The sequence below is a fragment of the Apostichopus japonicus genome, chromosome 5 (assembly GCF_037975245.1).
Source record: "Apostichopus japonicus isolate 1M-3 chromosome 5, ASM3797524v1, whole genome shotgun sequence".
In the NCBI taxonomy this organism is placed as follows: Eukaryota; Metazoa; Echinodermata; class Holothuroidea; order Aspidochirotida; family Stichopodidae; genus Apostichopus; species Apostichopus japonicus.
In genome coordinates this window covers 7,353,493-7,365,642 of record NC_092565.1, presented here as the reverse complement: position 1 = coordinate 7,365,642, position 12,150 = coordinate 7,353,493, and the positions used below count along the sequence as shown (strand labels likewise).

Genomic DNA, 12,150 nt, shown 5'->3' with positions numbered 1-12,150 from the left:
TGCCTTTGTCTTTTATTTTGTTTTTATTCAACTAAGTCCATTCAAACTAACTACATTCCCTGCACATGTAGGCAAAAAACTAGGCCTAGCTACGCAGGCTCTATAAACCGGAACCGCTCAATAAACTCAAAACATTAGATATAGGCCTACGCACGTATATGTGTCATTGAGTTACACCCTTACAGTGCAACAATCAACGCAGTTATCAGCAAAGAAACCTTACCAATTAACGTCATACTTCTTCATTGAGAAATACACAGCGTTCAAAATGGGCAAATATCACCCGTCACATCACGTCAACGAATGGATTAGATACCTTCTGTATGGTTTCAACTTTTTACTTTGGGTAAGGTGCAAATGGGCGAAATCTTAGGCATATTTGTGATGTCCGTAGCCCGAGCCTAAACGTTATTTCTCATACTTAGGCTATGCTGCATCCTACTAATATTCCTAGGCTAGATTAGTGGTATCTATGCATATCAGTGATAGACCTGTAAGGGTTGGTAAGATATTAATTTCCACGGAAGTTCCATAATGCGGGTATCTGCTAAATTCACTACCCAATTGGAACACACCCAACCCAATACAATCTGATCATTTCAATGTGCTTTGATACATTTCTCTCTGCTTAGTATATACTGCTATTGCAGCCTAGTTCATCTAATTGCATAAACCCACTCTCCTGATTAGATAGCAATGTTCAGGCTCAAGCAATTCACTTTAACCAAAGACCAGTAACATTGGTCAACAATCAACACTTTATATGTTATATAAAAGGACAGTCAGCTTAATTGTGATTCGTAGGTGTGCATAATTTGCATATGAATACCAATACTAGGAAGACAGTATCACTAGTGCTTCCAATTATACTTTGTAGCCTGGTGGGCTCATAATTAACGCATTAAGGATTTGATCCAGGAGAAATCCAAATCACGCAACTGTATGTGCTTTTCATATGTGTAGTTCTGCATAAATGTAATGATCTCAAAATTCTTATTGTTCTGTGCCTATGCAACGTACAATTGAGCAGAATTTGACCACAAAATGTCTGTCATGTCAAGTTCTTTCATACCCCGAAATTGACACATTGGTCGATAAGCTAACTAACTTTTGTGTAAGTATACATTTATTGACTCTGGACGCTGTTTGCTCTGCTCTGAGCCTTTTTAGATCAGACAGGTCAGGTCCCAGAGAGTAATGGTATCATGTTGAGGTAATTTTGGTTATTTTTAGGGAGTAAGATTTCCAAATGCCAAAAATATGTGCAAAAGTAGGGGAAGATGTTAAAAGCTTAAAAAAAGACAATTTGATCAGCACATAGCTACAATGGATTCAAACTCATGAAATATGTAACTCTGCTGCTAAAAGTCTAGGTTGCCTGCTGTATCGTTGCTAGTAATATTTCTACTGTAGATACTAAGTCAAGAACCAGACAGAATAATAAGCATTCAATTTTTAATTTAATTACTGTTTTACTTCCTTTCCAGCTGTTGTCTATTGGTCTCATACTGGTTGGTATTCTGGGAATCGCTATTAGGGAGGATGAGCTGAACATAAACTCAAAACTGGAATTTTTCACAGATCCGGCTGCGATCATCATTGCTGTTGCGGCTGTGGTCTTCTTAATCACTTTCTTTGGTTGCGTTGGTGCTTTGAATGAAAACTGCCTCTTTCTCCGAATCGTAAGTTATTTGTGTGTACCTGAGGAAAGTTCTCAAATTATTGGATATCACTAGCAGTTGATTTCTTACAATACCTTTGAATCTGTCTTATTTTGTCTGCTTGCCAGGTGCTAAGAGGTAAGGTAAGTTAGGCTACTCTCAAATCATCACAGTTAATTTACCCATGTTCAATCTGAGGGGCGAATTCCTCTCTTAACCCCTCTCCCGTAGCTCCATCTGACATTGACATTGTCTGACTGACATTGACCGGACATTTCCAAACAATATTTTTCCCCACCCTTTGTTCACATATTGCAGCTTTCTTTTGTAAACTTGTAAGTATAATGAACCTAAAATACTATTGTGTATTGAAAGCATGATAAACATTGAAATTGACCTTTGAACCAGTCAATTTGTTTTGCTTGTTGCTGTTGTTGTTGTCTCTAAAATAAAAATGGCAAAATTCTATTTGGCTTTATGAAGTCATGGTATGTGAGTTGTTTGCTCACAAAATATGGGATTTTTTTGCTTTTGACTTTTACATTCCTTCAATCTCTCTGTGTATGAGCTACAAAGTTTTTGGCAAACAGTACATCGTCATGAACTTATGATGGTGTGGTTATTACTTCATTCTAGTAATTATAATTACTCTTTAAGACTGTCAGGGTTGGAATTCACAACAAGGCTTTAATAATATGAGTGCCTAACAGTATGCAGTTATGTCTCTGCGGAATTTCCTCCGACCTCTGATGTTAACTTTTGACTCCTTTTTTGTTGACAGTATTTCATCCTCCTGATTATCCTCTTCGTGGTCGAGATCATCCTTGGAATTTTGGTGTTTGCGTTCAGCGGTCAGGTCAGTTTACTACGAGAAACAATTGGTTGGGTTTTCATGATCACTGAAGCTATGTCTCTTATTACTTTAGCTTCCCATTATGTCTCCAGCAGAACTGTCCAAAATGCCATTTAGATTTTGTTCCTCTCCAAACTTGTACAAGCTACCATAAAATATTATATAAGGTTGGTCTGACTGGCATTGGGACATTACTTAAATATGGGATGAATTATTTGAACTCGCTCGTTCATAATAACATACTCTGAGCATTGATTCATAGTGTGTGATGATTTCAAACAGAGTATTATATGAGAGGGTGTGTTTGATGTACTGTTTAGTTTTAAATGGTAATCAGGGCAACATTTATTGTCAAATGACTTGTGACATCAGATGAAAAGCTTATTGATTCTACCTCAACAAATATGACAAATGGAACACAATGTTTCAGGTAGTTTGAGATGGTTTAATAGTAAGATATACAGCACTATTCAGTTTCATATATATTGTATGTGTTGGCACTACTAGTCTTTAAATGTACATATTTCTCCAATTTATCTCTGTAATGTTATCAAAGGATACAACCTGGTCATAATCTCTGTTCCAGTCATTCTTTCAAGCTTGCACTACCAGTTACAAAAAGTGACATGTTGGAAATCTTTACAAGTTCGAATTGAAACCCCTCCTTAATTGTAAATTCTTTTCAAACCGCAGCTTTTCAGAGCTCTTATTTTGATTGTTCTGTGCCATTTACAGATGTTTTGGTCTGGATTTTGGTGACTTAGAAATTGATTTGTTATTATTATTCTCACTATTTTTTTCCTCTTATTCCTTTACTCAATTGCCTTTGGTCATTTGCTTGCTTGCTTTGAATTTCTATCTTGCAATTTTATTTGTATTTTTTGTTATATAGGTTAAACAAGAAATCGATGAGATCGTTCAAGAGGGAATACGCCAATACCGTACCGATGCAGATCTCACAAATTTTATTGACTTTGCTCAGAGAGAGGTGAGTCGCTGCAAGACTTTGTATTTTCTTAGAAACTACGCAGAATCCATCTGTGGTTTGGAAAATTTTTTTATTCACATAACTTTTTCAAAGCTAAAAGCCTTCCCAAAGAAACCCTGTTGCTATAACCAGTCAAGCGTTTCCCTCTCACACACTGAAAATTTTCCGATAGTGCAAACAAACACCTATTACTTGCATGAAATTTTGCCATTAATGAAATTCATGTACTCAAACTGCTCCCCCCCCACCCCTCCCTCACCTTGTCCATTGCAGGCCTATGATAAAGGCTTTCTTGCAAGTTGAACTCTTGAAACTCTCACTGATAATTAGTTTGGCCATCATGATGGTGCCAGATTTGGAAAAATTCATAAATACAGTCAGTACATATGGTTAAAACGTTGAAAAACTTACGAAATATAAACACTTATTGTAGTAGACTGCAAAATCAATACAATATGGTTTCCGCCTGTTATATTTCTTGGAGTTTAATTTTCCTTTTCGATTCCTTGCTGAAAGCAACAGGAATCATTGCGGTCATGATGCTCTGTGTAGACGTGTGTAAGTGTGTATGTACAGTAGTATGTGATGCTTTGGATTGGAAACACAATAACTCAATATTCTAAAGTTGGATGGACTTCAATCTTTCAAACTCATTTCACATAGGAAGAAATCCGATACTGTAAAATCCTTACCAGTGAAAGAAAATGGTTGATACCCACAATTGAGAGCTACAAAAAAGAGCTGGAAATCTCTTTCTTTCTCGTTATTTTTCACTTGATTTCTTGGGACAAATTTAACTCGCTTACTCTACATTGGTCAGATAGTTATTTGGAATTTTGAGCAAATTATATGGGAAGTGAATCATAGAGCCGACAGGCTTTCTGGTTAAACTTACCAAACGATGACTTTTTGTTGTTGGTATCTTTGTTTAGTTGGAGTGCTGCGGGGGACTAGGGGGTTTCACCGACTGGACCAACAATCGATATTTTGCCTGTCCCGATGATCCCAATGCCGAAACCAATGTGGAAGCTTGCGGTGTTCCTTATTCCTGCTGTACTTCCTCGGATGAAGATATAATCAACACACAGTGCGGCTTCAACATTCAGAAGCGTTTCGTAAGTCTTTGAAACACGTTTGCAGGGGTGGCGGTTGGTTGCGTTTTATGAACATTCTACACTTGTTACCATGTATGGCATGCGAGACGTACATTATCACAACAAATACTGATTTGACAGTTCATATTTGGCACGAAACACCATTGTCGTATAATTAGATATGGTGAAAAGTGCCAACAAAGGATCAAATCAATCTCGGCCATTAATGGATATTAACGTCGGCACGAATAGAGTACTTTCTGTGGCTAAATCGCATTACTTTTACTCACTGATGATGTCAGATAATGAATATTAATTCATTATTTTGAGAGATAATTGCAGTCAAAGAATGATATAATCCCCCACCACTCACTATCTGAAGCATTTTAAAATTCATTTGGCATGTAGTGAATTTCTCGTCAGCCACATTCTTGGCACAAGCGGGTCACGACAGTTGGGATGCGAGTTGTCTAATCTGCCGTAGTGCAGCAGGGCCGCGACCTAGGGTCTTCCACGACCACTGAGCCGTGATCCACCAGATGCAGATGACCAGAATCCATGCTCACAATCCATGAAAGATACCCTGGACTGTTGAATAAAAAGTCCAATCAAGCCAAAACTCGAGACAAATTTCTTGAAGTATGGAAAAATCTGCCTCCCAAAGGCAATTTCTCACAACCTCGCACCTTTGAGTTGCACCCCCAAAGACTGCAGACTGTCGCTCTAGTGTGTGTGTGTGTGCGTGCGTTTGTTTTGTATTCTGACCGAGGACTTGAACAAAAGAATTCCAGGTCCTCTGTTGTGATTTCTGAAGAATCACCACGTCCTCGGAAGAATTCTATTGTATGGGGTATTGTTAAGGTTAGGGTACGTGGATTTGAACATTGGAAAATACAATGGGGTCCTCTGTCTGAATGTAATACAAACGTGTGTGTGTGCGTGTGTGTGTTCATCGGTTATTTGTATTATGACACTCTTACTTTATTGTTTCTAGCCTGTGGATGCAGCGGACGACATCTATGTGACCGGATGTATCGACAAGTTTGTTGAGTCTGCCCAGATGAGGAGCTTTCTGCTTGGTTTCACCATATTTGGTATTGCCTTACTGCAGGTAACTAAAATACAACTTAAATGCTGTTATAAAGCAGCTTAACATAATATCGTTAAGCCGTCAGGAAGCCATTCTGGTCCAGTCTGAAGTTTAAATGACTACAGATATCAGGAGTACTTGCTGGAACAGAGAGATCCACATTACATGTTAGAAGAAGTCAATCTGCTCAATCTATTGAAATTGTATCGCCTTATCATTGGCTTTACCCTACCAGCCTATCCAGTCAATTTGCTCAATCAATTTAAATTGTAAAGCCTCTTGATTGAATATAACCTATCCAGTCAATTTGCTCAATCTATTGAAATTGAAAAGCCTTATGATTGGCTATACCCTACCAGCCTACTCAGTCAATTTGCTCAATCGATTTAAATTGTTAAGCCTCATGATTGAATATACCCAACCAGCCCAGCCAGTTAATTTGCTCAGTCTATTTAAATTGTATAGCCTCATGATTGGCTATACCCTAATGGCCTACGCAGTCCATCGCTCAATCTGGTAATGGTGAGAGTCTCATTTTCATTGGCTCTTTGCTCCAACCAATGTTTCTATCAGGCCCTCTCAGTAAATCAGTTGAAAACCCATGGGTTTGAATTTCATACAGCAGTAAGTAGAATGTACTGGGGTTATTTTCTGCTAAGTCATCAATCGTCTGTGTTGAAACATAGTTTACAAATAAACTAAAGCTTCTTTCATACGAGACCTCCAGCAGATACTTAATCCATGCTAGCAGTTCCTGAAATATTTAATGCCCAGTGCAACAAACAAGACAAACAAGTTTTTTTTGTTTTCTCAATTGTTATACATTTGCATGGATGGTCTGGGGGGACATTGTCTGTTACTACAGTAATCCCACATTGTCTGTTACTACAGTAATCCCACTCACAAGGTCTCACAAAGGTTTTGCCTTCCTAATTTGCATATAACACATCACAGAAATGCAGATTATCAAGTAACTATCTATAATGAGAACATTGCTTCCCCCTATAAGCTATAAAGCTATTGTAATATATATGCATAGTCTGGCAGGACAATGTCTGTTAGTTCAGTAATCCCACTCATGATGCAAGGTCTCACAAATGTTTCACCTTCCTAACTGCATATAACACATCATAGAGATGCAGATTATTAAGTAACTATCTATAATGGGAACCCTGCTTCCCCCTAAAGCTATAAAGCTATTGTTATATTTATGTATAGTCTGGTAGGACATTGTCTGTTAGTACAGTATTCCCACTCATGATGCAAGGTTTCACCTTCCTAACACATCATAGAGATGCAGATTATTAAATAACTATCTCTAATGGGAACACTGCTTCCCCTAAAGCTATTGTTATATATATGCATAGTCTGGTAGGACATTGTCTGTTAGTACAGTAATCCCACTCATGATGCAAGGTTTCACCTTCCTTACTGCATATAACACATCATAGAGATGCAGATTATTAAGTAACTATCTCTAATGGGAACACTGCTTCCCCTAAAGCTATTGTTATATATATGTATAGTCTGGTAGGACATTGTCTGTTAGTACAGTAATCCCACTCATGATGCAAGGTTTCACCTTCCTTACTGCATATAACACATAGAGATGCAGATTATTAAGTAACTATCTATAATGGGAATACTTCGTCCCCCTAAAACTGTCTTAATGAGATATAAGCCTTCACCAAACAAGGGGCAAAGGAGGAAGGCTCACTACTTTAAGATCTCATATTCAGCACAAAATTTGCACTTCTGCATGTCTTCTCAACAAAAGTATCTGAAGGAATAGTGAAAATCTACTTATTTAGAACTCCTTTTCCATATGAAAGTACCAACTCTGGTTCATGATGGTTTTAAGGTTAAGGTTAATGTTACAATTGTAATTGTCATTACTGTTAAATAATGATGCTAACCGTAATTCAGCAGTGAACTACTTTGTCTTACTGTGATGGGGAAAGTGAGAGAGAATACTTTCAAAATCAGGGTAGTTGGTAAAGTTTTTTTGTTAGCAACAAATTTATCTGGAAGAAACTATTTGAAAGCATTTTAAGTTTATATTTGTAGCCCAGTTTTTCATTTGTCATTAAGAGTTTTTTTTTTTGTAACTATTCAAAGTCTTTCATGATTCATGTGTTGCTGTGAATTGACATACGTATAAATCTGCCATTTCTAAAGTCTGTCAATGTTCAAAACATGGGAAAGCGACCGGTCTCATTTACACTATTGCAACCTCGAGCCATTGACCAGGATGGATTGTCAGGACCTTTAAATTCAAATAATTTTGCTTTTTCTTGGTGTGGGGGGGGGGGGAGGGGGTTGGATGGGTTAACCACCACTCATTGAACACATATGAAATGAAAACACAACCTAAGTACTACTTTTCAATTTAAGAAATATCTAGAAAGGAATGTAGTAGCATTTTTCCATAACCTATTTGTCAGATTTAATATGTTTTCAGGTTGACAGAAAAAGACTTTTCTTCTCTGGGATCAATTGACGGTAGGTTAGAATTGGTTAAATACGGCTGGTAGATATTGTTGGCTTGTCTCGTGGGGGAGCATGCAATTACATATATACATATATATTAGACGTAGGGAATCTGTGCAATGCTGCCAAAGTATATTCAATTCGTGTTAAGATCTAGCACAGGGTTATCCAACCTACGGCCCGCGGGCCACAGTCCAGCCTGCCGCATGGTTGCGTCCAGCCCGCCAGAGATGCTCTACGGTGCGAAATGTTAGTGAGCAGATTTATTGATAACAATTTTAAGCTATATAATCAATCATTCGAACCTTCTGGGTCCAAAAAACTGCATACAGGTCAGTTTGTGTGACACTCTCTCAGCGGAGGGGGGAGAGGCGGCTGGACTTTATTCATGTTTTATCAGGAAGGAAAATAAATCAGTGCGCTCCGCGCGCAGTGCTCATATCTTGTTGCCTTGGGCTTCTGGCAAAAAATCGAAAAAATCGAGCGTAGGGTTCATGCGGCCCCCTCCTTCATCATAATCATTCCATGCGGCCCTCCTCTGCAAAAGGTTGGACAACCCTGATCTAGCATGAGGTGGGTTCAGGAGTCTTGTAGGAACCGGAGGTTGCAAGTAGTGTTTATGGAGAGGTATCAGTTATTTTCCCCTTTGAGCAAGCTTGATACATATCGGGATAAAGCTGGGACATGGGTGCTAATGTTCTTACTCCATTAGTTTAGAAATTGAAGTGAATAAGCCATAAAAATCTGTAAATATTGAATATGGTAAATATTGTATATATACTCCATTGATCCTATATAAATCAATTTCTATCAAACATTGCAAAAAATTTCTGAAGAATTAGAAATGCCTGAATACTTCTGAGCAATTCAGAATTTTTGCTGCCAAGTGTCTTAGTCATTGTGGTGAGTACTACATATTGCAACGATATTTGTAACATTTCACATGCTGTATACTGTATGTTGCTATAAATGCATCAAAGCGGCCATCGTAGTCTGGTTGTCGGAAACGCAGGAAACTATTGACGAAATTGAAAATGAAAGTGTAATATTCAATCTATTTGAAGTATGCACACAAACAGCCTGATCTATTTGTTATGGGAGTTCTAAAATACGACACACTCTGTAATATATGATATAATGTCAATGTGTCATATATGTTTTCATATCATATCAAACAATACGACCTCTTGTGAGATACAATTCTTGTCAAAACAATTTCATGTCATTAGAACGTTTTTAGATTATTTACTCATGGGGGACCTAAATCTTAAGGAAATTAATGTACACACATACAGCACAGGTCAGGGCAAATTTTTTAACAGTCATTCTAGAGGACCTAATTACTGTTCGGACAAACAAAACCTGCTGTGGAGGTTGCTCCGGGCAATGACTATTTCTTTATGTCCATTTCAGATTGCATTATGACTAAATTATATGGCCGAACCAAAAGTAGATATAATGCTATCACTTTCTAGCCACATGTTTTGCCCTCCAACCTACACATCCCTTCCTATAGTGTGCAACATCCTACAGTAACATAGTAACATACCGGTAATTTTTTTTTACAGACAACAACTAAAACGTAGTGCCTGGTTTGTCGGTACAGCAACCAGAGCAAATGCCTTGATAACCTGCCCTGTAACTACAGATTGTATTGAAGATAATTTTCAAAAACTCTTGTACATACGCTCTGGCACTCAGTTCTTCCAGATTACTTATTTTAATTAATAATTAATGGTAGTTAGTGACGGAAGTAATCCTCTTTACTTTTTCAAACGATATACTTCTACAACTAGAATTTATTTCTTACTTGAAGGTCAATTTAAATGTAGTTCTTCTAGACGACCATTTCACTGTATTTCTTCTAGGACAGCTTTATTCGTCTGACAGATATTACATGTTTAGCTATTCAGGACAATCGCTCTTCTTGAGTTCTGGACATATTTTCGTTTGGTATTTGAGGACATTTTGTTTTCCAGCATTCTTGCACTTAGTTCGTCCTGCTAGACTTGGCACCCTCCTCATTGCTTTGTGCGTATCTTTACACAGAAGGGGTTTTTGTTGGACCACTATTATTTAGTTCTTTCCAGATAGTTTGATCAATCCTGTTATGTACTGTAGACAAATATTTAAACTTAGTTCTACAGGACAATTACACCCCAGGCTGGTATTTCTGGACTACGTTTATAACCGTTTGATTTTTCAAAGCAAGTACACTTCGGTCGCTCAAGACTATCTCTTCCGAAAAACGTATCATGAATATCACCTAAGTACCTCACGTTAACAGTCGTGAACCGTATTTTGACAAAAATAATAATTTATATCCAAAGGGTTTGGGTTAAAAACTGTATCCTGCATTTGATTCCTCCGAATTTTGTTATTTTAGTTCTATCGTGTTGGCTCTGTTACTTGCATTTTTCAAACCTTTTTCTTTCATGTCTTTTCCTTTTTTTGCTAAGAAAAATAAGAAGACATGTTCAATGAGTCGAATGTCCTCTGAATATATATAAATATGTCGGTATGAATTATTTTTTGAATGTTTTTCCGTTAGCTCATAGAAATCATGAGTCGAATGTCCTCTGAATATATATATATATCGGTATGAATTATTTTTTGAATGTTTTTCCGTTAGCTCATAGGAATCATCATGGCGTTTGAATTAAATCGTGAGCTAGTCCTGGAAAAAAAGAAGTACACTGGCAGCTCGGATTTACCAACAAATTAGTCATGGTAACGGTATAGCCGGGAAAAAAAATGTTATTTTGGGGCTGTTTTTGCTGGCATAATTTACCCATTCGACTGGACTAACTGCTACACACGTGGGCAACACACATCACATATATATACCTATATATATTCCGGTATTTGTCGGGTTTTCACTGGTTTCTGGAATATTGACACATTCTACTAATCTCGTTTGACAATCTACTCTTTCTTTTCTATCACCAATTAAAAACAGTAAATCCATTCATTCCAGCATCTTTTTAATCATCGTCCTTTCTGTTTTCTGTACGTTCATGTGCATCATCATGTATGTTCGTCTGTTTTTTTTTTTTTTTCCTTTTTTTTGTGTTTTATTGTTTGCTGTCGTAACCTCATGTGTTCAGGATACTTCTTGTAAATGTTGTCACTGTCTCTGGTCATATATATGTACATGATCATGTATCTGTCTGCATGTTAATGATTCTTCATGTCTGTCTCATACTCGTTTAATTGTACGTGTTCACAAACCATAGTCAAGTGTTCATGATACAAGGTTACGTGTTCACGATACAAGGTTACGTGTTCACAATACAAAGTTACGTGTTCACAATACATAGTTATGTGTTTACAATACATAGTAATGTACACATAGTTTCAGACCCGTAAGCCTGTATCGAATGTACTGTTGGCTTTAACTGGTGTTTACGCTTACCAGCCCAGAGAGCCTAGAGTTTCTACTAACAGAGACTAAATTACAAAAATGGAAGTCCATTTAATGGTCATAATATCACTTTCAATTTCAGAATAATTTAAAGTCAAAGTGGACGCAGGAAAAAGTCTTATAGTGGATAATAGAGGTTTCTTAAATCACTCGTGCAGTCATACAAAAAACCAAAAAATTCAGCATAAGAAGGTATTTCTTCATCTCTATATTTAAAAGGAAATTAAAATGCGTCCACCTCACCCACTGTACGGTCTATTTCTCAAATCAGGAACGATTTCATCCATCACCTGAAGAGGATAACGTTTTTATTGTTTTATTGATTGTCATATTTATTCCTGTGCAACAAATTGCTTGAGCAGGTTTTAAAAAACAAATGGACTTGATCAAGTGTAAATCAATAATTAATCAAAAGGTTAACAAAGACCCCAGAAAGTTCAACAAGGACATCATGTAGCCAGTATTGATGATGTCATGACAATAAAAGTACAGATTTTTAGTTTGTTGGGTGTCTAGTCTGGTTGCGAGAAAAGCAAAGAATCAATAATTT

The 12,150-nt window shown here is 37.2% G+C and overlaps 1 protein-coding gene and 1 long non-coding RNA gene across 3 annotated transcripts in view; both read left to right on the top strand.

Annotated features, from left to right (window-relative positions):
- Window positions 1-168: 168 nt before the first annotated feature.
- LOC139967470 (tetraspanin-33-like) overlaps window positions 169-12,150 on the top strand; it is a 17,784-nt gene continuing 5,802 nt past the window's right edge. The window contains exons 1-7 of one of the 2 annotated variants that reach the window (XM_071971331.1): window positions 169-346; window positions 1,488-1,682; window positions 2,443-2,517; window positions 3,407-3,502; window positions 4,435-4,617; window positions 5,591-5,707; window positions 10,809-10,906. In XM_071971331.1, coding sequence (XP_071827432.1) covers window positions 269-346; window positions 1,488-1,682; window positions 2,443-2,517; window positions 3,407-3,502; window positions 4,435-4,617; window positions 5,591-5,707; window positions 10,809-10,901 — 837 coding nt within the window. In that variant the 5' untranslated portion in view covers window positions 169-268 and the 3' untranslated portion in view covers window positions 10,902-10,906. The remainder of the gene's footprint in view (window positions 347-1,487; window positions 1,683-2,442; window positions 2,518-3,406; window positions 3,503-4,434; window positions 4,618-5,590; window positions 5,708-10,808; window positions 10,907-12,150) is intronic. The other variant, XM_071971332.1, reaches the window with a different exon arrangement.
- On the top strand, window positions 6,559-7,211 carry LOC139967471 (uncharacterized). The gene is made up of 2 exons (XR_011793004.1): window positions 6,559-6,604; window positions 7,103-7,211. It is a non-coding gene; the product is annotated as an uncharacterized lncRNA (long non-coding RNA).